This window comes from Triticum aestivum, chromosome 6D (assembly GCF_018294505.1).
Source record: "Triticum aestivum cultivar Chinese Spring chromosome 6D, IWGSC CS RefSeq v2.1, whole genome shotgun sequence".
Lineage (NCBI taxonomy): Eukaryota > Viridiplantae > Streptophyta > Magnoliopsida > Poales > Poaceae > Triticum > Triticum aestivum.
The window spans coordinates 111,195,435-111,221,753 of NC_057811.1; the positions used below are offsets into that span (position 1 = coordinate 111,195,435).

General features: G+C 47.1%; 2 protein-coding genes across 2 annotated transcripts; one reads left to right on the forward strand and one right to left on the reverse strand.

Annotated features, from left to right (window-relative positions):
* Nucleotides 1–501: 501 nt before the first annotated feature.
* LOC123141278 (uncharacterized) lies at nucleotides 502–3,196 on the forward strand. Its single transcript, XM_044560456.1, has 3 exons — nucleotides 502–668; nucleotides 938–2,063; nucleotides 3,025–3,196. Exon 2 carries the CDS (start codon nucleotides 940–942, stop codon nucleotides 1,996–1,998), a length of 1,059 nt encoding a protein of 352 aa, XP_044416391.1. The 5' UTR covers nucleotides 502–668; nucleotides 938–939; the 3' UTR covers nucleotides 1,999–2,063; nucleotides 3,025–3,196.
* Nucleotides 3,197–14,797: 11,601 nt separating this feature from the next.
* On the reverse strand, nucleotides 14,798–21,546 carry LOC123141279 (uncharacterized). The gene is made up of 3 exons (XM_044560457.1): nucleotides 21,422–21,546; nucleotides 15,253–15,408; nucleotides 14,798–15,153 (listed from the first exon to the last, which is right to left on the reverse strand). Exons 2-3 carry the CDS (start codon nucleotides 15,406–15,408, stop codon nucleotides 15,106–15,108), a joined length of 204 nt encoding a protein of 67 aa, XP_044416392.1. The 5' UTR covers nucleotides 21,422–21,546; the 3' UTR covers nucleotides 14,798–15,105.
* Nucleotides 21,547–26,319: the final 4,773 nt, after the last annotated feature.

Genomic DNA, 26,319 nt, shown 5'->3' on the forward strand with positions numbered 1-26,319 from the left:
ATTGAGCCGGCACATCATCTTGAGATTGACGAAGTCGCTACGTTGTAAACACCCGTAAGCCACTAAACCATTGTCGGAGTTTAAAAATTTTATTGTTGCTAATGACTCTTTCAGAGACACATTTTTTGTAAATAAGAGACACACAGTTCTAATACTCCCTTCGTAGAGAAATATAAGAACGTTTAGATCACTTTTAACAAGACGCCCTGATAGTGACATAATCCTACGGTTCGGGAGGGGACCGTTCCAGCGCTCTGGCCGGTCGACCGGCGCAGAGTAGCGCTCCTGCGCCCACCAAAATATGAACCGTCTTGGTCGAGAAGCAGACCAGACAGATCAGCGTTGAGCCCTAGCTCCCCCCTCCACTCAGGACGAGACTTGCATGCTCCCCCGGTGTGTGCCCATCCGTGCTCCCGTGTACGTGGCTTGATTTGATTGGAACAAAATAAAGACCGGCCTCACCCCCTTAAAATCAGAAGGGAGATGGTTAGATTAGAAAAAGAAAAAGAAAAAAAAACAGCCGTAGGATGACGTGGGAGTAGTAGGCAAGCCGGATCCACCCACCCCTACCCGCCGCCGTCTTGCCGAAGGGCGAGCGTGACACGTGATACGCGACGCCCAGCTCTGCTCGGCTCCGGGGCTGACAGCGGACGCGTCCCGGCACCTAGGTGCGTCTCTCTCTCTCCCTCTATCTAGCAAAATGGGCTATGATTGCGGCGGAAAGGATTAGCCCTATGCGTAGCCGCTGTTTTGATTCACCAAGACGACGCAAACCCTAATTCGGTCACGGTTTAGCCGTCACCCCTCAGACGATGCGATGTGTACACGAGCTGCTCTATTTCTTGATCCATCCTCGTGCCTTGTACTAGTACGTTTGTTCCGAATTGGTAGAGTGTTTCACCTGCTGTTTGCTCACACGGCTGAGCTGAACTCGCAGGTATGTCTACTTCCCGATCTGCAGAAGAAACCTCCCAGGTGGCAATTGCTTTTTTGGACAGTGATGATGATGAGGGCAAGGCCCCATTATCCTTCGAGAGGGCAAATACGACTGTCAGTACTGTGAAAGACATACCTTCCATTGTGAATCCTGATATTTTCGGCAACATTGGTGACGATGCCCCATTATCCTTTAGGAGGGCTGGTGAAGAACATGGGCCCCAGTTATCCTTCAAGATGGCAAGTATCTCCGTACTGAAGAACAGGCGCTCATTTGTGAGTCCTGATACTTTCGGCAACATTGGTGACAATGCCCCATTATCCGTCAGGAGGGCTGGCGAAGAACATGGGCCCTGGTTATCCTTCAAGAGGGCAAGTACCTCTGTACTGAAGAACAAACGCTCATTTGTGAATCCTGATATTTTCGGCAACATTGGTGACAATGCCCCATTATCCTTTAGGAGGGATGGTGAAGAACATGGGCCCGGGTTATCCTTCAAGAGGGCAATTACCTCTGTCAAGAACAGGCACTCATTTATGAATCCTGATATTTGTGCCCCATTATCCTTCAGGAGTGCTGGTGAAGAACATGGGCCCTTGTTATCCTTCGAGAGGGCAAGTACCTCTGTGCAGGACTGGCCCTCGGTTGCGAATCCTACTTTGTTTGACAAGTATGATGTCAAGGCCCCATTATCGTTCAGGAGGGCAACTACCTCTGTGAAGAACACGCCCTCGGTTACAAATCCTGTTATTGACAATGATGATGACGAGGCCCCATTACTTTCCTTCGAGCAAAAAAGTGAAGATCATGCCAAATCAGGGAGTGGAAATGGTGGATCACAAGGTGGAAGACCCAAGAAGAAATATAAGGGCATCACATCGATACTAAGCACTGAAGAAACCATGGAACAGAAAGCATCAAATCAAGGACAACAATACTCAATCTCAAGGTGCATGGAGGTGTTGCATGGCATGGATGATGTATCCGACGAGATCAAGGTCCTTGCCTCCGATGTTTTGAAGGATGCATCAAGTCGAGAGTTTTTTCTATGCTATATATGAATCAAGACTCCGTGGTTTGTGGTTGAAGAAGGAAGTGGCTAAACTTGGCACTCAATTGCCTCCATGTAAGTGATGCTGCCTTTGCCTTCAACTCTGTTTCTTCTTGCTAGCCAATGGCTATGTGTGTATGCTTGACTGAATCTGGATATTAATTTGTACCAATATATCGAATACCATCTTATATATATGCAAACTTGGTGAAAATAGAGGTTTTATGAATATGTAGTATATACATGCTTGTTTTATGTGGATGTGCTACGATTAATTTTGTTGCATTTCCTTTAACAATTGGAAGTTTTCATCATGCGTGCTAGTCCTATTAATTAATTTATCTGTCAGAGTTCTGCTAGGGTATCTGATGAGATCATTGTGTGATGATAATGTTGTACAGTTTCTAAGTTCAGTTACCGACGAGACATCCAGATTTTCTGTTGTTGGTATTCGTCGAAATATAGTTCCATTTTCTGTAACACATAGGCGAGCAAATATCATGACATCTTCATTTTCAATTGATTTGTGCCACGATCCATTTTAAATATTTTATAGATGTGCATCAGGGCAATCCTTCCATTATTATTTGATATGACTGTTGAAGTGTTGATGCTGCTCATAACTGTACGGTTTTCCATTGGAAAGTTCCACACACTGGATTCAGAATCTTATTTTTTTCACACATGTAGTAGCCAAGGTGTGAATCTGACATGCTCCTGTGGATGCCAGCACATGTTGTACAGAATGTGATTTTTCCTTTTTCTCGGGTTCCTAAGATAAAAGCAACACTATTCACTCTAACCCGAGTTTCATTTTCCCTGATGTGGTGTTAAGGGTCTGGTTTGGTAAAGGGGATGCAATCTGCCAACCTATATATGTTGATATGAATGGCAGCTTCCTTAAAATTTTAAGGCCTACAATCGTACAAAACTAGATTTATTAACTTGAGAACTGACACTTATGCAAAGAAGTTGCATTTATGCTTTTTTTTTGCTTAACTGAGCCTAATGAGTGTATCATATGTTCATACTGCAGGATAGAGTGCAGGAGCATGCTGTCAATCTCAAGTGCTTTTTGGCTCATGAGTTCAAGTCTTTGTGCGAATGTGGGACTGATTAGAAGATATGTTCTGTAGATTTATCAGCATAGTTATTTTCAACAAAAAAGTGGATTATGTTACTTCTGTTTGTGGATATGGTTGCCTGCGGTTTCTGGCTATAGTTTGATCTGGAGTATGTGTTCTACTCGCTGCTTTATTGTGTGCTCGGTTCACTAGCTCGCTTCGAAGTTCAGTACTCTGCTCGTATCAGAGATGAACTAGCACCGCTCTCTCTATCATCCAAAATTTTAACCAAGGGAAGAACTAGGCCCGTTCTAGTGAACTAAGTATTCAGTTCAGACTATTCAGTGCTCAGTTGGTACCAGAGATACTAAGCTACCAATGGTATGTTCGGTTCAAGTGAGCTATACTACATTCCAACGAAGAACGTCTAATTCACAACGGTGTTTTGGCTCCTAGGTGCATATGCACCCATTGTCTAAATACACATTTTGAAAAGTTGAAAAATTCGGAATAAAAATCCGGTGGGTATATCTGGACATTCTAGTGCACAAAGTTTCGGTGAAAAACGACGTTTTTTGTGGCTTGTGTAAAAAAGATAAAGAAATGCCTCGTGAATAGTTATAATGAAGCATCCGAAATTGACTTTTTTACACAAGCCACAAAAAACCTCGTTTTTTACCGAAAACTTTGTGCACGCACATAGAATGTCCGGATATATACACGGAATTTTTGTTCGAAATTTGTCAAATTTTCAAAATGTGTATTTAGACATGGGTCTATATGCACCTAGGATCATAGCCAATTTCCGTAATTCACACCCATACTCTCTTTTTTTTGTTTGCGGGAACACACCCATACACTCTCACTTGCCTCCGCCTCTTAATTTACTTTTTTGTTGGCCCAACATACTCTTAATTTGTCATGGAACGAAAACAAAGTCATGTGCCGAAAACCTATACATAGCTTTCCTGGATGTTTGTGTGGTTGCGAAACCATGATCGCAGCCCACATTGCCGTCTCCAAGCTTGACTGGGAAGGTATCATCATCTTGGTGGATATATTTCTTCAGGTTGTCCTCTGTGTACTGCACTGAAAGTACTGTTGGGAGAGAAAAGGAGTGAGGGCATGGCAGAACACATTATCATGTCATGATGAGTAACAAGCTGTACGTTTAAACGTACCAGCAACAATATCAAGCAGCAGATGACATGTTAGATATATGAATTTATCTATTCATCAACTAATTAGGGTGATCCTAGAGTAGACAGAGTAGCATTATTATAGGGTAGGACATGTTATATTTAAACCTGGACCTGCAAAATGCAATGACATGATAGATCAAATAAATTAAGGCAAACCTGCATATAGGAAAAACAAGCACATCAACATAGCCAATCGCACCCTCCTGTAGCTTTACATATCTTGGCTGTGTGAAACGACCATATTGGGGAAATCTGGTGAAAGAGGGGAGGAGGAATAAACCTGAAGCACCAACCACAACAAACAAGATCACCAGGGGAACAACTAAACAAAATTTGATTTATAGAATGCAGTGGCATGGTGATCCAGAACTGAGAGCTAAGATATCCACGCCATGCCCCCTTGAGGCTGTGTTCGGTTGAGAGGAATTTGGCAGGGATTGAAGTGGATTTAATCCTCTACAAGTCAAAACCTCCCCAAGTCCCCTCCAATCCTCTTGTGGAGGGGTGTAACCGAACAAGGCCTGATATAGTTCAATCTTCACTTCCTAGGTCAATCTGTAGTGATGAACACTTGAAAACATTGTTTAACCTATAAGCTTTTTTCCTCACTTGTCAAGCAGATTTGAAAATGTAAAGGTGAAAAGATTAAGGAGAAAAACAGGGATTAAGTAAGTACCCAAAAATAAATGGATTTCACTAAGTTAGTTCATAGCATATGTTATTGCTTAATTACCATCTGCAGTTATTTTAACTAATTACCTTGCTATCTTCAACACCTCATAATAGCTAATGGCTTATTGAGACGCCATCAGATACTATATGACCCGAATAAAAAAAGCAAGTCACCTCAGAGTTGCCTGCCATGAAGAGTAATAAAAGAAGTACTCCCTCTGCCTAATATAAATTGCTAGTAGCTTGTATCATTAGTAGTCATATCTTGTGATATAACTTGCGTAAGCTTGCATTGCTTACTTGTGCTTGCTTCTATCATTCATTTTCATATCTCTGTAAACTTGTATTGCCTACTTGTGATTCTTAGTTTCCTTAAGTGCATAGCTTGTTTAGAATAAGTTGTTGATGCACTTAGTTGAGCTTGTATATTTAGGATTTGTGCTTGAAAAGTATTCACCTAGTTTATTTTCATTAGGATAAAGCCAAATCGTAAAAGTGTATAAAGCGCACATTCACCCCTTTAGGCGACACCTGAGTACTTTCACCTTCTCAGTGCAAGCATTTGTTACAGAGCGTCCCCGGTTTCTGGTGTGGTTTTCTTTTCTTTCAGGCTTTTCTCGTTTGCACATATTAAAGAACCATGGCCACTTTTTACGAAAAAAATCTTGAACCATATTTGAAATGGCAAACATTTTTTTAACACCATAACATTTTTCTAAACTTTCATGGACATTTTTAAAACTCAGTGGTCATTTTTTGGTTTAAAACATGTACTTTTTTAAAAGAAAAGAAAACCCAAAATAAAAGAAATATTAAAAAGAAAACCCTAAAAACAATAATGAGCAAAATATAAATAATAAAACAAAAAACCCATAATAATAAGTAAACAGTAGATAAGCAACACGAAAGAAAGGAAACCGAATGACCTGTTTAGAACCTTGTGAACCTATCGAAACCAGGAAAACGTTTTGTCGGTTTGGCCAATTTTACTGGTGTACACTATCACTCAGAGTATAAGCTGTTAAGGCTCTCTTTGGATTGGAGGATTTTTGTGGAATTTTGGATTTGAATCCTAAGGAAAACCTTTGAATCATAGGATTGGAGTTCCTAAATTCTTATGGAATTTCCTATCATTCCATGGTTATTTTTTTTAACACAGTACAGACGCAAGCGCTCATATACACGCACATACACTCACCCCTATGAACGTACACACGCACACCCTACCCCTATGAGCACCTTTGAAAGACTGAGCCAGCATATCATCTCGAAATTTACGAAGTCACCGTAGGCACTTCGTCGTCGACGGGAACGTCTCCTCTCACTGAATGCGCATCATCGAAAATGCTGAAATAAATCCAGGAATAAATGCAAGCACCAGGACTTGAACCCTGCTGGTCTGGGGATATCACAGTCCCTCTAACCATCCAACCACAGATTGGTTCACATTCCATAGGTATATGGACATGAGCTCAAATCTCTTTTAATTTTTCTTTGGAGAAGCCCAATGCATCTTCACACACTATCTCCCTATTCTCTCTTCTCGATCCTCTAAAGCTCCTGTGTTCTTTCCCCGTGCACCATCCATTTTAACACTTATTGCAAGATTCCTGTGTTTTAGCATCCCACAGGATTTCACGACATGTGACATCTCAATCATGTGTTTCCTGTGTTTTTTTTCATCTCAAAAAAATATTGCAATTTCTTTTGGAGGGGTATATGGCGCTAGGCCCAGTTGGCCCATCTACAACGGCCGAGGTCAGGGTCCAGGGCTGGTTATCACCGGGCGTTTCCTCAAAAAAAAGAGGTTATCGCCGGGGCGTGCGCACTCGGGACTCCCGAGCCGGATCGGAGACAGAGAACGTACCTGAATTCAGAGACCCGCGATCCCGGCCGACTCGGTACCAGGATGAGAGGCGATAAATAACCCCGCCCCCGCTCTATGTTCACCACAATCCAACAGACAATCCATAGATAGCTTTAGCTTGGAGAGAGGTGAAGGAAGGTAGATCAAGGAGGCGATGGACTCCAGCAAGTCGGATCTCGCGGAATCGAAGCCTGCGGTGACGGTAGTCGAGAAGGCGCCGGAGGCTGGAGCCAGCGACGAGGGGAGAGTGATCGTCTTCAAGAATGGGAAGAAGATGGAGCTGGTCAGCCAGAAGTGCATCTACTCGCTCATGGCGCTCCCGCCCCGCAAGCCCATCCGCCCGGTTGACCACGAGCTTATCGACAGCTTGACCACACTCAACCCTGAGTTCCGCGAGGCTTATCGCCGTTCTGCTGTCTCCCTCTTCAAGTCCCTGCAGGCGGCGCGGGACTGCGAGGAAGACATCCTTCGGCAGTATGAAGCCACGGGACAGGCTTTTGTTGAGTATGAAGAGGACGACGCCGACGATATGCCACGGGACAGGCCTTCGTTGAGTATGACGACGACCACGATGATGATGAAGACGATGACAAGGAGCTCTAGATTATTATTATTTTGAAACAAGACAAAAAATTTACCATTTTTATTGATTAAAAGAGAAGGTTTAAGACAAATGACCGCAAAACGGGATACAAATATCTACTCTCGCGGTATTACAATACTCAAGTGGATGACTCCGGCAATAGATCTGTGTTACTGATGTATCGTTGTTATTATCTGCTGTAGTTGTTCATGGGACTCTGTTGTAGTTTGTTTAAAAAAGATTATAAAATACATTTTGCTACGCACTATTATGCAATTATGCGTGCTGGCCCCACGTGTCCACCGGCTCATGCAAGACTGAACCGGGCCCAACAGGGCTTCAGCTTGAAATGTGCATGAACTAGCTTGCATTCATATCAAAACTGAAACATAAAATACACCATGATCCTTTGAAAGACTTGTCCGAGTATACCACGGGTTGAAAGAGAACACATAGCGACATTGCCGATAGTTGAACATTGTTGCTGTCAGTTCAGCATCGGTTCGCTGACATCAGGTGCCCACAAAAACCAACGAAACGAGAATTAGAAATGCATCCAGAGATGGAACTTTGATAGCATTATTATTTGTGCAACTAAAAAACATGCCACGGGCTCATAACCTTCGAACAGCAAAATCCTTTCACATAACGGCTCCCATGTCAAAGTACTGAGCCAACAACAAAGCCACTGACGGTCACTGCTTTTTCCCGATTCCGTGAGACGTGTTGTAGACACCACGACCCTGTTCACACAACAAGATACAAGTCACAAGCTAAACGGAGACAAGAACAGAAAAAACAGTTACAATCATGATTTTTTTGCGGATGAGTTACAATCATGATCATGAACAGACAAAGCTCCAAACTTACAATCATGAATAGGCTCGATGCAACGAGTGCAAGGGGGATGCCGACAGAGGTGATCGCATCGTAGCGCCCTTTCAGGTGAGTGTGCTTGCTCAAGCTCTGGAAATACTGCTGCTTAAACTAAGGGCGTGTTCAGGAGCCCTCTGCCTTCTGAAATCCTCGTATCCAGCCTCGGAGTCCAGCCGAACGGTTCCAATCCTGGTTATTGGGCCGAGAAGCTGGCTCTGGACTACATGCAAAATTGACGGAGTCGCAGAGCTTGAAAAAGCTGGCTCCATGAAAACTGGGAAGCGAGAGTTGGCTCAGTTTACAACTGATTGCCACCGTGAAGTGACCGTAGGTACCGCTTCGAGGCAGCGCTCGTCTCCTCCCTCGACTCGATCCACTGCTCCCCTGTTCCCTTCCACGCTCGCGACGAACCCTAGCGCGCCGCCACGACCACCCAACCGGCGCGGGAACCGGCGACCGCCCTCCCCACCGCCGCGCTCGCCCTCCTCCGCCTCCCTTCTGACCGGAACTCGACCCCGCCGTCCCCGACCGGAGCTCTTCCCCGCCGTCCCCGACAGGAGCTCTTCCCCGCCGCGCCGACCGAAGTTCTTCGAAGCCGTCCCCGACCGGAGATCGACCCCGCCGTCCCCAACGACCGGAGCACGCAGGCTGCGTCGACGAGCTTGTCCCCGACCTCCTTCTCTGCCTCCTCGAGTACCTCGTTCGTGTCTCTGAAGAAAAAAAATCGAATTCATTTCACAGTAGCCCACGTATGCCCATGCCGAAGAGAAAGGAGGCTTGCTAAAATGGGCCGAATAAGCACCTTCTGGCCTTTTGGCCTCATCGATCGCTGCCTGCGAGAAGTTGCCGCGCCGAACAGATCGGTAGCTCCAGGAGTTTAGGAGCAATTTGATAAAATGGCACACTTTTTCTCGTACTTTGATCCAATGGAACACCTTTCTTTTTATTGGATTAAACAACACACTTTTGAATTCATAGCTGGATAAAATGACACAAACTGAGTTTTTTTCTTCTTTTTCAAGCCTGGGCACACAAGTCATAATATTTTGGACTATTTTACCCTTTCTGACTGGTCAACTGGTTCGGAGCCAAGCACAGCTATGAATCCTCGCCGCTACTGGTTCGGTGTGCTTCCTCCCCACAGCTATGAATCCTCGCCGCTACTCCCCGGCGCCACCACCTCACCGCGCCGCGCCCGTTCCTGTGGAGGACGCTCTGATGTCCGCCGCACTCCGGCCGCTCCCTTGGCGTGTCGGAGAAGAAGGGCGCCGCCGTCCACCACGCTCCGGCCGCTCCCTCGCCATGTGGGAGAAGAAGGGTGCCGCCACTTCAAGTTCCCTGCAGCGCGTCGTAGTCCAGGTCCCTCGCTGGACGTGTTCGAGTCCTGACTGTAGCGCGTGTTCGTAGCTGCTCGCTGTTGTAGTTGGCTGTAGCTGCTCGCCGCTGTAGTGCTAGCTTTAGCAGTCTAGCTAATGAAACTCATGCCGCAGGCCTGAATTTAGCTTTTAATTTTGATTGCTCGTTCAGCTGTCTAAAAGCTACGGATGCTTCTTCCTGTGAAGAAATTCAGCTTGTATTGATGCCCGGTCCTGAAGAAATTTAGCTTTAATTACATGCTTATTGAATCGAATTAGAAGGAGAGAGGGAGAGATATATATAGCGAGAGATGAAGGGAGAGACGGGATGGGACGAAACCTGTGAGTCTCCTCCGGATCGTTCGTCTCTGTTTTGATCGTTCCTCTGGATCGTCTCGTCTCCTCTGATCTTTTTTGGCGATAGTCTCCTCTCCTCTGTTTCAATCGAACCGGTTGACCAGACAGAAGGGCAAATTCGTCCAAAGTATTATGACGTGTGGGCTCAGACTTGGAAAAGGAGGAAAAACTCAGTTTGTGCCATTTTATCCAGCTATGAATGAAAAGTGTGCTATTTAATCTAATAAAAAGAAAGGTGTGCCATTGGATTACGAGGAAAAGTGTGTCATTTTATCAAATTGCTCTTTATGTGGGAAGCTGGTGGCTGGATTTGGGTGACGGATTTGAGGATTTTGCGGCCGTGGGCAACTACCGAACACGCCCTAAGACTGCATGTGGCAAGGTGAAAAAAAAGAGGGGCAAATCTTCGGAAAGAACTGAGCAGTGTAAGGGTTTTATATAATCATTGATATGAAGGGCTGGGCTGTATGGTGTAAACATAAGAAATGTAATAAGGAATCAGCACTGTTGGTCTTTGGCCTCAAATCGCTCTACTGACTTAACTTTGAAGTTTTAAAAAAACTTCTATTAGTTCCTAATCGCTCTACTTGGCACACAGTAGAAACAGTACCCTACCTCAGCACCTCCCCACAACCACACCCCAACATTTTTTGAATGTTGCTAATCTTGTTCAAATGTCCCCTTTTGGCACATAAGCGCATCATCTCCAGGTGCATCAAATTTGATAATTTGTATGGCATCAACAGTGTGCCCTTGAGTGAAGTAACTTATTGCAAAAGTATCACCGAGACAGCAAACATGCAACCTACATAAAGTAGAGCAAGGAAAGCAAGGTAATGTGTCTATATTAACAGAGAGATGGTAGTCTTACAAGCTGAATCACAGAGCACAGCCATCGGTTGAAATCAAAGTCTAACATGCTCCAAAAGGCGTGTCATCTCCAAAACAGAGGCGGAGTCCGTCGGATCATCATGGATCATATGTATAGGCGGTAGCTGCGGCTGGCGGTGTCACGTCTACAGACGATGGATAGTGAAAGAGAGGAGGTGCCTTGCCTTAAAATTGAAGGCGTGGATGCCACCTACGTGGATGTTCGTGTGGTTGCGAAACCATGACTAGTTCATGGTGAAGGAGACCCTCTTGTCGGTTCCAAGCATGAAGCGACTGTCGCAGCCGACGGTGCCGTCTCCAAGCTTGACTGAGAAGGTATCATCATCTTGGTGTATTTCTTGCTTTGTATTTGTTGCATTGGTTTAACCTCACTGTGTCAATTTGTTCGAGTGAGAGCTCATGAGCTTGTTACTCTTGGAGCCACCGCTCCTAGACAGTTTGGTGGATTGTTGTCGGTGACCCATTTATGGAGATTGTGAAGAGGCCCGAGTTAATTTCGTTGGGTTTGTGAAGTGGTTTTGGAGCTTGCCATCTTCAGAGTGAAGGAAGAAGCTAGCCATATCACACGTTATGGTGATATCTCAAGGAGAGGAAAGTGAGACTTTGTGGTGTTGGTGTGCCTACGTGGTAACACCCACCCGACCAACGGAGACTATTGTATCGGTGGATACTTGAACTCCGCGAACATATGCATTGTGTCTTGTCTCTTTACTTTTCGCAATTCATACTTTCTACTATTGATATAACTTATGCCTAATATGGATTGCTAGCTTGTATCATTCATTATCGTATCTTTTGATATAACTTGTGTAAGCTTGTATTGCTTACTTGTGCTTGCTTTTATCATTCATTTCCATGTCTCTGTAAACTTGTATTGCCTACTTCGGATTCCTAGTTTCCGTAAGTGCATATCTTTTTGAGAATAAGTTGTTGATGTACTTAGTTGAGCTAGTCTATTTAGGATTTGTGCTTGAAAAGTATCCGCGTAGTTTAATTTTCGCATTAGGATAAAGCCAAATCCGTAAAATTTTATAAAACGCCTATTCACCCCCTTTAGGTGACAGAGTACTTTCAGCATTTTAGCGCATGCGTTCGTTACGGAGCGTCCTCTCTCCGGTGTGGTTTTCTTTTCTTCAGGTTTTTCTTGCTTGCACATATATAGAAAACCATAGCCATTTTTTTAGGAAATTTTTTTTTGAATTATATTTGAAATGGCGAAACTTAGTGGACATTTTTTTAGTGAAGAACATAAACTTTTTTAAAATAAAAGAAAACCCCGAAGAAAAAATATGAAAAAGAAAATCAGAAAAATAATAATGAGCAAAATGTAAATAGTAAAACAAACAAAAAAACCCATAATATAAGAAGTAAACCAGTAGATAAGCAACATGAAAGAAAGGAAAACAAATGACCTGTTTAGGACCTTCTAGAACCTATATAAACCAGGAAAACATTTTGTCGGGTTGACTGGCTGACCAACATTCCGTTGGTCCGATGGCAACATTTAGTGGCAATGAGTGACAAATTTTACTGGTGTACACTACCACTTAAAGTATAACCGGTTAAGGTCCCTTTGGATTGAAGAATTTTTGTGGAATTTTGGATTTGAATCCTAAGGAAGACCATTGAATCATAGGATTGTAGTTCTTAAATTCCTATGGAATCCATTTCCATGCCCCTCATTCCATAGGTATATCAACATAAGCTCAAACCCCTTTTAATTTTTCTTTGGAGAAGCCCGATGCATCTTCACACACTATCTCCCTGTTCTCTCTTCTCGATCCTCTAAAGCTCCTGTGTTTTTCCCGTGCACCATCCATTGACACTCATTGTACGATTCTGCGTTTTGGCATCCCACGGGATTTTATGTGAAAGGAGACGTTCCCGTCGACTACGACAACGTCTGTGGCGATTTCGTCGATCTCAAGATGATGTCCTGCCTTAGTCTTTCGGATGTGCTCATAAAGGTAGGGTATGCGTGCGTGCATTCACGGGTGCTGTATGTGGGTATGTATGAGCGCCTGTGTCTATATCGTGTTCAAAAAAATCCTGCATTTTTCTATCTTTTTTTTTGAGAATCACGTTTTTCTATCTATATATCTTCATATTACAAATTTTTTGTAAGAGGCATGGCGGTAAGCCCAGTTGGCCCACAACGGCCGAGGTCAGGGTCCAGGGGGAGAGCTCCTAAAGGGCGCCTTCAGCGCCCGTTTGAGGTACTGGCGCCTACGCGCCCTCGAACTAGGCCGGCCCAAGTCGCCTCGTTCGCATCTCCCGGGTAGATCGCCTCGTTCGCTGCTCGCGCACAGATCGTCTCATTCTGTCGATCGCGGTTGATCGATCGACAGTTGACCGGTCAACCGTTGACTCTTGAAAAAGGAAAATATCGAAAAATCCGAAAAAATTAAAAATCTCGCAAATTCGAAAATGTTCATGAATGAAAGAAAAGTTCACAAACTTAAAAAAAATAGTTCACGAATTTCTAAAAAATGTTCATCCATCAAGAAAAGTTCATCAATTTTAGAAAAAGTTCATCGAATTTGATAAAAAGGTTCACCGGTTTGAAAAAAGTTCATTGGTTTTGAAAAAAAAGTACGCAAAATTCAAAAAAAGTTCACGAATTTAACAACCAGTTCATCAAATTGGAAAAAAAGTTCACCGACTTCAAAAAAAGTTCATCGAATTTAAAAAAAGTTCACCGATTTTGAAAAAAAGTTCACCTGTTTCTAAAAAACGTTCATCCAATTAGAAAAAAAATCATTCAGAAAATCCGGTGAACATTTTGCGTCGAATTAGAAAAAGAGAAAAGAAGAAGAAGAAATAAAACGAAAAATAAAAAAAGAACTGGCAAGAATAAAAGAGGGAAGAAGTTACGCAGTATCACGGAAAGTTTAGTGGCTGGGGTTGTTAGTGCGTTTTGTACTGAATCCCGGCGGCGCGGGTTCGAATCCTACCTGGGCGTTTCCCTTTTTGCGCTCCATAAAACTGAAATGGGCTGGCCCATCGTGGAGGCGGGGGTATGCGCCCTGTACTAATAAACCTATATCGGGCACTGAGGGCGCCGTATAGGATTTGCGGTCTAGGGGCGTGCGCAATCCGGACTCCCGAGCCGGATCAGAGACAGAGAACGCAACTGAGAGTTCAAAGACCCGCGATCCCGGCCGACTCGGTACCCGGATGAGAAGCTATAAATAACCCCGTTCCCGCTTAGTTCACCACAATCAAACAGCCTCCGCCACACATCGACATCCATAGATAGCTTGGAGGCGATGGACTTCAGCAAGTCGGATCTCGCGGAATCGAAGGGTGCGGTGACGGAAGCCGAGAAGGCGCCGGAGGCTGGAGCCAGCGAGAAGGGGAGAGTGATCGTCTTCAAGAACGGGAAGAAGATGGAGCTGGTCAGACAGGAGTACATCAACTCGCTCATGGCGCTCCCGCCCCGCAAGCCCATCCGCCCGGTCGACCACGAGCGTATCGACAACTGGACCGCCGTCGACCCTGAGATCCGGGAGGCTTACCGCCGTTCCGCCGTCACCCTCTTCAAGTCCCTGCAGGCGGCGCGGGACTGCGAGGACGACATCCTTCGGCAGTATGAAGCCACGGGACAGGCCTTTGTTGAGTATAAAGAGGACAACGAGGACGATGATAAAGCCGTGGGACAGGCCTTTGTCGAGTATGACGACGATGACGATGACAAGGAGCTCTAGATCTAGTTACTGATGTTATCGTTAACTGCTGTAGTTGTTGATGGGACTCTGTTGTGTATGTAAAAAACGTTCTTATATTATAGGAAGGAGGGTGTAGTTGTTTAAAAAAGATTATGAAATATATTTTGAACTGCTTAAACGTCATATATTTGGTGTCCACAGGCTCATGCAAGACTGAACTGGGCCCAACAGCGCTTCAGCTTGAAATGTGCATGAACTAGCTTGCAAACAGATCGAACATAAAATACACCATGATCGCCTGAAAGACTTGTATAGTATACCACAGGTTAAAAGAGAACACATAGCAACATTGCCGATAATTGAACATTGTTGCTGCCAATTCAGCATCGGTTCGCTGACACCAGGTGCCCGCAAGAACCAACGAAAGGAGAACTAGAAATCCATCCACAGATGGAACTTTACTGTAGCTTTATTTGTGCAACTTAAATAGACGTTACGGGCTCATAACCTTCGAACAGCAAAATCCTTTCAAAGAACCGCTCCCATGTCAAAGTACCGACCCAGCAGCGAAGCCACTGACGGTCACTCCTTTTTCCCGATTCCGTGAGACATGTTGTAGACACCACGACCCTGTTCACACAACAAGATACGGGTCACCGGCTAAACGGAAACAAGAGCAGAAAAAACAATTACAATCATGATCGTGAACACATAAAGCTCCAAACTTACAATCATGAACAGGCTCAAGGCAGCGAGCGCAAGGGGGATGCCGACGGAGGTGATCGCATCGTAACGCCCTTTCAGATGAGTGTGCTTGCTCAAGCTCTGGAAATACTGCTGCTCCTTAAAAAGCCTCTCACGCGGCAAAAACGGTGGTTCTGTCATCTGCATTAGTGCATCACAAGAAAAGAAACTAAGACTGCATGTGGCAAGGTGGAAAAAAAGAGAGTGACAAATCTTTGGAGAGAACTGAGGAGTGTAAACGGGTATATATAATCATTGATATGAAGGGCTGGGCTGTAAGATGTAAACATAGAAATATAATCGAGAATCAGCACTGGATTGTTGGCCTCTGGCCTTAAATCGCTCTGCTGACTTAACTTTTACTCCGTAAATCTTAAAAAAACTTCTATTAGTTCCTAATCGCTTTCCTCGGTGTTAGTTGTATAGGTCAAACCCCCTGACCCAGCTCTCTAGCACGTCCTCGTGCATGATCCTACGATCACCCGCACGATCTCACCGGCGCGCTGCGCCCCCCTCTGTACATGTAAACCTATATATACATGCGATCATACGCAGGCACCACTCAAGGTGGCAAGCCCATTCATTCACTTCTCCATATGGTATCAGACGCTGGATATTTCTTCCGTCTCTAGACCTCTTCCGCTGCCCTCTCTCCTTCCCAACTGCCTCCCGTCGCCATGTCGACTCCACCACCTCCCCCACCTCCCCGTCCCGGCCACGGCACTCCGCGGACGCCGGTCACGCCGGTGACCAGCCAGCCACCCAACCCGACCCTCCTCACCCTGTCCGTCTTCAACCGCGGGGCTCTCTTCGTCCCGGATGCGGCGCCTCCACCTCCATGTCCCTCCCCTGCTCTCTCTCCTCTGGCAGGCGTTTTCATCAACCAGCACGTCCCGATCGTGCTCTCGCTGAACCCTCCCAACTTCTCTCATTGGCGCACTCTCTTCGAGGTGATGTTTCAGAAGCACGCCGTTGGAGACCACATCACCGGGCCGCCGCGTCCAGGCGATCCGACCTGGCTCCAGGACGATGCACACATCGTCTCTTGGCTGTACAACTGCGTCAGAGCGGAGGTGTTCGGCCTCATCCACCAGCGCGGCGCCACGGCCGCCGCCGTCTGGGCCGCCATCTGCAACCTCTTCCTGGAGAACGCCGAGCATCAGGTGGTGCTTCTCTCCACCGAGTTCAGGTGCATCGAGCAAGGGGGTTCTTCCATCATCTCCTTCTTCGCGCGTCTCAAGGACTGCGCCGACCGTCTCGCCGAGCTCGGCGCCGCCGTCGACGACTGCGACCAAGTGCCCAATATGATCCGCGGGCTCCACCCTCGGTTCAGGTACGCCGTGCCCATCCTCACCATGCAGACTCCCTTCCCATCGTTCCTTCGCTGCCGCACCTTTCTTCTTCTCGAGGAGAGCCGCCTGGCCGCCGACAGCACCACCACCGAGACCGCTCTCCATGCCGCTCGGGCCCCCTCCAACTCCAACACGGGGGGCCACGCAGGGGCTGGGCAGGGCGGTGGCACCAACCGCAACGGCGGCGGCGGCGGGCGTCGTGGACGTGGACGGGGCAACAACTCCGGCGGGGCGGGGCACAACAACTCCGGCGGGGCGGGGCACACCAACTCCGGCGGGGCACCAGCCCCTCGCCCTACTGCTCCTGCCCCCGCCCCCTGGATAGGCATGGTGCATGCATGGCCCATGCCCTGGCGGCCCCATGCTCCGGGCTCCGGCATCCTCGGTCCCAGGCCCGGCGGGGCTTCACCGTTCGCCGGCTCGGCTACACACCATGCGACTGCGCCCGGCATCCCCAACACTGCTCCACCAACTGTGTGGTACCCTGCAGTGCCTCCTCACCCGCTCTACAACGGGCCACCGGCGCACCCGCCTCCGACCACGACTCCGGCTTGGGACCAGAGCGCTCTCATAGCGGCGCTCAACAACATGTCGATGCAGCAGCAGCAGCCGTCTCCACCGAGCACCGACTGGTACTTGGACACCGGCGCCTCCTCGCACATGGCTTCGTCGTCAGGTATCCTCTCATCTGCTAACCCTTGTTACACACACCGCATAGTGGTCGGCGACGGCTCCTCGCTTGCAGTGACGCACACCGGTCACACCACCATTCCCACCTCTACCTCCCCACTCCACCTCAACAACATACTCGTTTCTTCCCATCTCATCAAAAATCTACTGTCCGTCAAAGCCCTAGCCCGTGATAATCCGGTTAATGTAGAATTTGACGATCTTGGCTTTTCTCTTTAGGATCGAAGAACGAGGAAGGTGATCCTCCGATGTAATGATGACGGCGACGAGCTCTACCCCATGCCGTACACGCCACCGACCCACACTCACCACGCTCTCGCCGTGGTCTCGCGTGACCTGTGGCACCAATGCCTCGGTCACCCCGCTGTCGACGCCCTCGACCGCACCTTGCATCCCTCTGCCATCGACCAAGCTACCACCATCGTCGGCGTGTGTCAGGCGTGTCAGCTCGGCAAAAGCACTAGGCTTCCTTTTAGTTCGTCATCGCATGTATCTTTCTTTCCCTTTCAGCTTGTACACAGTGATGTTTGGACGCCCCCTGTACCTAGTAACTCTGGCTATCAATATTATCTACTGTTGCTCGATGATTACAGTCACTTTGCATGGACGTTCCCCCTTTGCAACAAATCCGACGCCCTCCCCACCATACGCAACTTCATCACATTCGCCAAACATCACTTTAACCTACCTGTTCTCAAGATCCAAACGGACAACGGCAAGGAGTTCGACAATGCTGCCTCCCGCGCACTCTTCGCCTCGCTCGGGATCACGCTCCGCATGTCATGCCCGTACACGTCCCCCCAAAACGGACGCGCCGAGCGTGCGCTGCGCACCCTGAATGACATAGCTCGCGCCCTACTCACCCACGCACACATGCCGTTTTCCTACTGGGTTGAAGCCCTACAAACCTCCACCTTCCTCCTCAATAGGCGACCCTGCCGGCCTCGCCACGACCAGACCCCTTCCTCCTCTATGGAGCTCACCCAGACTACGCGGCCATGCGAGTTTTTGGGTGCCTCTGTTTCCCGAACCTCACAGCTACCACAGCCCATAAACTCGCGCTGCGATCAGCGCCATGCATCTTCTTAGGCTACGCCCCCGATCACAAAGGGTACAGATGTCTCAACCCAGCCACCGGGCGCGTGGTTATCTCACGCCACGTCGTCTTCGACGAGCAACGCTTCCCCTTCCTTGATCAGGCTCGCGCATCGCCCGCCGACCCACCGCCCTCTCTAGAAGATGAACTTCATCTCCCACTCGTTCCCCGTCGACCCCGCACCCCACGGACCGCAAAACCCAGCACTCCTCTCGCTCCTGCTCCCGTAGCAGCACCATGCTCGCCATCGACACCCCCTGCCGTCATGCCCCAAACCCCGGCCTCTGAACCCACAACCCCGGCTGATGACCCGATCACACCTACACCTGTTCGGCCCATCACCAGCTCGTCTCCCTCCCCGTCCATGTCGCCGCGTCCTCGACGCCGCGCCACGCCCATTCCCACCCACAACATGACCACACGCGCTCAGGCCGGTACCTTCAAGCCCAACCCTAAATACGCCGACGGCCTTTCCGCTACTGCAACCAACACCACCATCTCACCCATTCCTCAATCGGTGCGTGCTGCTTTGCAAGATCCGTGTTGGTTGGCTGCTATGCAGGTGGAGTACAGGGCGCTGATGGAGAACGGAACCTGGCGGCTCGTCCCGCGCCCTCCCGGCGCCAACATCGTCACCGGCAAGTGGCTTTTTCGCCACAAACTCAAGGCGGATGGCTCCCTCGAGCAGTACAAGGCGCGGTGGGTTGTGCGCGGGTTCTCTCAGCGGCCCGGCGTCGACTTTGATGAGACGTTCTCTCCCGTCGTCAACGCGGCCACGATCCGTGTCGTCCTCACCATTGCTGCTACGCGCGACTGGCCTGTCCATCAAATGGACGTCAACAACGCCTTCCTGCACAGGCGCCTCGCCGAGCGCGTCTACTGTCAACAACCTGCAGGCTTCGTAGACGCCGACCGCCCCGAGCACGTGTGCCTCCTCGAGAAGTCGCTCTACGGCCTCAAGCAGGCACCGCGGGCGTGGTTCGCCCGGTTCGCGACGTATGCGCAACAGCTCGGCTTCGTCAGCTCGCGTGCGGACACCTCACTGTTCGTCCTGCAGAGTGGCGCCGGCACCGCCTACCTCCTACTGTACGTCGATGACATCGTGCTCACGGCGTCGTCCACGTCCCTGCTACAGCACCTTCAACGACAGCTCTCCAGTGAGTTCTCTATGAAGGATCTCGGCCCGCTCCACTACTTCCTCGGCATCGCCGTCACTCGCACGGCGAACGGATTCTTCCTGTCCCAGCGCAAGTATGCCGAAGAACTCCTGGAACGAGCCAACATGACGAACTGCAAGCCGGTGGCCACGCCAGTCGACACGCACGCCAAGCTCTCGGCGCTTGCGGGTGCGCCTGTCTCGGATCCGACCGAGTACCGTAGCATCGTGGGCGCGCTCCAGTACATGTCCATGACACGCCCGGACATTGCCTACGCAGTTCAGCAGTGCTGCTTGGTGATGCATGATCCGCGCGCCCCATCTTGCTCTGGCCAAGCGCGTGCTCCGCTACCTCCACGGCACCACCATGCACGGACTTCATCTTCATCGCGCTTCATCGCTCGACCTCGTCGCCTATTCAGACGCGGACTGGGCCGGCTGCCCCAACACGCGCCGCTCGACGTCCGGCTATGCCGTCTACCTCGGCGACTCCCTTGTCTCCTGGTCGTCCAAGCGCCAAGCCACCGTCTCTCGTTCGAGTGCGGAGGCTGAATACCGCGCCGTCGCGAACGCTATTGCGGAATGCTGCTGGCTCCGCCAACTTCTCGCCGAGCTCTCCGCTCCACTGCCGAAAGCTAGCGTGGTCTTCTGCGACAACATCTCGTCGGTGTACATGGCCGCCAATCCAGTTCATCACCAGCGCACGAAGCACATCGAGCTCGACATACACTTCGTGCGCGAGCAAGTGGCGCTCGGCAAGCTCCGTGTCCTACATGTCCCGACCAAGCAGCAATTCGCGGACGTGCTCACCAAGGGTCTCCCAACTGCAGCTTTTCAGGATTTTCGTTCCAGTTTGTGCATCCGGCCCCCGGATGCTTCAACTGCGGCGGGGTGTTAGTTGTATAGGTCAAACCCCCTGACCCAGCTCTCTAGCACGTCCTCGTGCATGATCCCACGATCACCCGCACGATCTCACCGGCGCGCTGCGCCCCCCTCTGTATATGTAAACCTATATATACATGCGATCATACGCAGGCACCACTCAAGGTGGCAAGCCCATTCATTCACTTCTCCACACTCGACACATAATGGAAACAGTACCCTAATCCCCTCACCCCCTCCCTAACATTTCTTGAATGTTGCTAATCTTGTTCAAATGTCCGCTTTTGGCACATAATTAAGCGCAAGGTAGGAACAGCTTAAGGGCCATCATGGCATCATAATCGATATTTATATGGCTGATCATGGCTAGAAAGAACCTCTCATATCCCCTGATCAGAAATAAAAAGAGCCTTAAGCACGCAATGAATCAATCAAGTAGAGTATTAAAAAAAAGGAAGTTCAGTCCAAAAAAATTGCCGAACGGTTCTATGACTACTCCACAAAGACCAATTGTATACCCCGCATCCACCACTTGCTCTCTCGGCGCGTCGTCATGTAACAATGTCCTTTCGATTCAACATGCGTCGTCCCGTTCTAATCTCCAAGGGGTTGAGATCGCAGCACAGGTGCATGGCACCAGAATCCCACGCGTGTCCGGGAGGTCAGAACCACGCATGCATGGCCGAACAGACACCGCACGCCCAGCGGCCCGGCGGCTAAGCCCCTACAGGCCGGCGCCGGGGGTCGTCGAACCAATGTCGATTAGATCCCAGACACACGCGGCGATCCACGTATCACGCGATAGGTCACGCATCGCCTATGAACCAACAAGGTCTACAAACCGCGCGCGCGCGGACGGCATGCGCCGCATCGATCGCATCACGTCGAGGTTTCGAGCAACACGATCGAGCAGATCGTCAAACATTCGATCGATAACGTGGCGAGGCGGTACAGGCAGCGGAGGGGGAGAGCGCTCACCTTGGCGAGGAGGAGGAGGAGGGCGACGATCCTTGCGATGGTTCGGGGGCAATGGAATGGTGGAGGAGGAATGGGGGGGAAGGGGAACGAGAGAGACGGGAGAAGAGGACGAGAGCAGCACCGCTTATGGGCCTAAAAATAGTACTCGATGTGAGATGCGACCCATTCAACGTACGAAGTGGGCCCATTGGCTTGCTCCGCCTCCGGGAGGTTCTATTCATGGGCCAGCCCAGGTAGCTGCCATATCCGAAAAAAAAACAGCAGCTGCTGGCGGCAAACCCTGAGTGCTCCTAGCTGACGCTCGCGTGCGTCAACAGGAGGAGCTTTCGCGCAGGAAGTGAATCGAATTGGGCCGGCCCATTCTGTCGATTACATTGAATTAGCAAAAAAATGATGCTTAGTCAAAGAATCGAACTCGCAACCAACGATAGAGAGTCAGCCTTACTTACCAGTTGAGCTGATGATTATTAGCGATCAGAGTGGTGCGAGAGTATTGAAGAACTAATCGCATCGGTAGATTAAAAAAATCAATAAATTCACCCGTTGAACATCTTTTTAAATATACGATGAACAATTTTTAAATACACATTGCACTTTTTGTGATATACACTGAATTTTTGTAAATACGCATTGAACATTTTTGTGATATACGCTGAACAGTTTTTAAGTACACAATGAACATTTTTTAAATACAGTGAACATTTTCTTAATATATAGTGAACATTTTGTTAAATGTACGACGAACATTGTTGTAATACACGATGAACATTTTTGTAATGCATAGTGAACTTTTTCATAATGTATGAGTAAACATGTTTTTCATATATGATGAATATTTTTGTAATAGCAGGTAACCTTTGTATATAACACACAGGAAGAGAAGAAGAAATAAAAAACAGAAAATAAACGAAAAAGAAAAAAACGAAAGGAAAAAGGAACGAAAACAAAAAAAAAAGAACAAAACCAGTGAAGGCCGGACAAAACATTGCAAAGAACCGGAAGCAAAAAAAGATAGAAAAAACGATAAAAACGCAGGAAACAACGAAGGAAGCTGTAGCGAACGGATAAAACGCGAACCTTATACATGGGCCGGCCCACCCGGTGGCTCGCCTCAGCGAAAGGTCAACCTTTTGACGCTAACGGGCGTTAAATAGGTTCTGCCGGTTAAGGGCCAATTTTCCTAACCGGCGCCTGCAGTGGTGTTAGCTGGGCTGGCCCATTTATCTGTTTCAAACTGTAGCTTTTTTCTTCTGTTTTCGGACAAGCAAAAGAAATGCGGCATGGTGACTCGAACCGGAGACCTGCTGTTTTGAGGCGCAATGCACCAACCACCCCGCCACACAACCTCCTGTGTTATTTTTCATTTTTCCCATTCTTATATTACTTCAACTTTTTCTTTCCTTTTTCTTCCTTTTCGTATTTTCTTCTTCCTGGTTCGATGAACTTTTTTCTAAAACTTGATGAATTTCTTTCCAAATTCGATGAACTTTTTTTAAATTTTGATGAACTTTTTTCATGATTGATGAATTTTTCCTGTCAAATTTGTGAACTTTTTTCAAAATTGATGAACTATTTTTCAAACTCGATGAACTATTTTTTCAAATTAGATGAACTTTTTTCAAATCGATGAACTTTTTAAAAAAATTGTGAACTGTTCTTAAAATCGATAAACTTTTTTCAATTTTATGTGAACTTTTCTTAAAAATTGATGAACTTTTTTCAAAACCGATGAACTTTTCAAGTAATTTTTAAATTTCAGTTAACGTTTTATTAAAAGCAATAATTAGAACTGTTTTCTGTTAATAGTCGCGTAGATGAGCTTGGTCCAGTGGGTGTAGCGTTAGTGTGTACATCTGAGGTGGTGAGTTCGAACCCCAGCTCTCGCGGTATTGTTTTTTGACGTTTTCCTTTGTCAGCAGGTAATGGGCCAGATTCGAAAATGGCCCAATCAAAAAACGTGCAGGCGCCAAGTTGTCAAACGGGCGCTGAAGGCGCCGACTAGGGGCTCCCGCTGCTGGCTCGGTTATCCGTAAATAAAACTGTTGGCTCAGATTTTTTGAAAGATTCATAGATGCGCTGTTGCAAAATCATATTTATTTATTTATTATCAAAAAGTATTTGTATATTTAAAAAATATCCATGTAATATAAAAAACTGTTTGTTTATTAAAAAAAGGAAAAGAGAAATTAATATTAGGAAAAGGGAGAAAATAAAAACCTCAGAAGAAAATTGGGTATAAAACGTAAAAGAAAAATATCAGAGGAAAATCATCGAGAACCAGCTACCGCTCAGTGCTGAACTTTTTTGTTCTGAGACAACCTCACGAGCTTTTTATTAATTTGTCACAATGTGTAGAGTTTGAACAGCTTGAGCAATCAATACTAGCCTTTTCGGGCCCATGGGGAACCTTTCTTTTGTGTTCCTCTAGAAGAGGGGAATTCAAAACTTCAATCAACTTTCCAAATTTATGTTGACATTTGATGTTCGGCGTCGGAGATGCCCTTACTCCTCCAACTAATATCACGTAACTTACGTCCTCTAGTGTTTTAAAGAAAACCTCAAAGTGGTTTCTGAGTGCTGAATGTTCAGAAACAAATTTAAACGATTCGTCACCTACACTTGGGCCGTGATGCCAAAAATATCTTCATGATTATCATCAATTTCTAGAGAACTCAAAATTCTAGAACCCTGACAATTTAATTTTAATTAAATTGCCTACTTTTAACTATTTTATTTTTATTTTTATTTCATGGCCTAAAAGTTTTTTGTAAAGACTTAGACATTAGTTTTCTGGAGTATTAATTTAACATACATTTTATACATTTTGTGAGTAAAGTATAGATTTTATAAAGGTGACTGATGACATGGTAGATGTGCGGCGGTGCTGTGGTTTGAAAGCTACTATGAAATATGAAGTGTTAAAGGCTTAAGGCCATCTATTAAAAATCACATGTCCTTACAAACACACTCATACATAAAAGTAAAATTACATTCAATCTTTGGGATAAGATGAATTTGTCAGTCGAGGGACCAATTTAGATGGTGTATTAAAGTTTAGAGCATCTATAGGTCGACTTGGCAAATCCAACACCTATACATCCGCACACGTGCATGCGCACGCTCGCGGATGCAGCCGAACCACCCTCATATGTCGTGCCCGGCAGCCACATACCTCAAATCCGGACTCTCAAATACATCATGCCATCATACACGCCAATGTTGCATGTAAATAACAAATATTGGTACCAAAAATATGTAGTTCTTACATAAAATTTATTTTAATTGCACAACTCTTTAGTTTTCGTTGTGCGCCCACATATGCTCTGCAAGATCACTAAGTAGCGCGTGCACTTCATGATCATGAAGATTCTGATGCATCTGCACAAAATTCATAAGCTGATTTGCATCTTGATCTTTCGGAATTTGAATTTGTTCTCAAGACGCTTCAAAATCATTAGTTTGGGCCGCACCATAACCCTCATTCTCGACAATCATATTATGCAAAATAACACAACATGTCATCAACTGCCATAAAGTTTTCAATTTCCACATCATTGCAGCTCCATGAACAATTCCCCAACGAGTTTCAAGCACCTCGAATGCCCTCTCCACATCCTTCCTAGCTGCTTCATGCATTGTTGCAAAATGGCTTTGTTTGTTGCCTTGTGGTTCTGATATGGTCTTCAGAAACGCCGCTCACTGAGGATAGATGCCATCGGCAAGATAGTATCCCATATTATCGTCACAGCCATTGACAGCGTTGTTGCACGACAACGATTCCCCATACAAAGCCTCCTAAACACGGGAGATCGTTGAATCACATTGATGTCGTTGTGAGAACCTGACATTTCAAACAAAACATGTCAAATTCATAAGGCATGTGATGTCATTGCTTCTAGTATGATGGTGACCTCTTTGGTGTGACCTTGATACATTCTCCGCAAACCTTTGGGGCAGTTCTTTTATTGTCAATGCATGCAATCAATTGATCCGAGCATTCCCAGAAACCCTCTGGCCTCTTCAATAGGCAAAAAACTTCTCTGTGTCCTGCACATTTGGTTCCCTCAGATACTCTGCTCCAAACACATGCACCACAACGCGGACAAACCTGACAGTAGTCTCCACGCATGTGCTCTCCCTCATTCGGATCATCTCACCAACGACATCCATGGCAGTAGCAAGTGCAAGCATGCTTGGAGCAACCGTGCATTCTGCTCAGTAGAGAAAGATAGTTGGCCACATCAATCCCTTCTGAGCTTGAATTAGTCATTGTGTGCCTCCACTACCTCCAAAACACGCAAAAACAATGGTTTGCGCATACAAAAAGAATGACGAAACCATAGATCATCCAGAAAAGTTGGTCCAGAGCAAAGTAGTCCTTGCGCAATAGACGTGCTCCGGAGACCCTATCCCAATTGATCACTTATACTTCACCTGCCGGTCCATTTCTTCTTGCATGATCATGAGCATGATCATGTCCATTTCTTCGTCCGAATCTGACAAATCGAAGAACTCATCTTCAATCATTTTATCAAGCTCCACCCGTCTATACTCCTTGTCCGACGAAGCATCGGCATCCACATTTTCCCAACGAATAAATCACAAAAAATTGGGTCTGATAATGTGTCGAACACACAGAGCACAAAGGGGTAGCCGATAGTTACCGGGTGTACCGTACCGTGGTGGAATCCGAGCCGGTGACGATGTCCGCAGTGGCGAGAACAGTAGGGAGGACTGTTGCGCCGGTGCTAACGGCGTTGAGGCTGGCAACGGCTGCGAAGTAAGGGTAGTGGCGAAGCTACGAGGCGTCCAGCGCGGAGGAGGAAAAAGAGAGGAGAGAGCAAATGGATTTAATAGATCGAGGCGGTGAATTTGGCGCAATTTGTCGTGGGATAGGC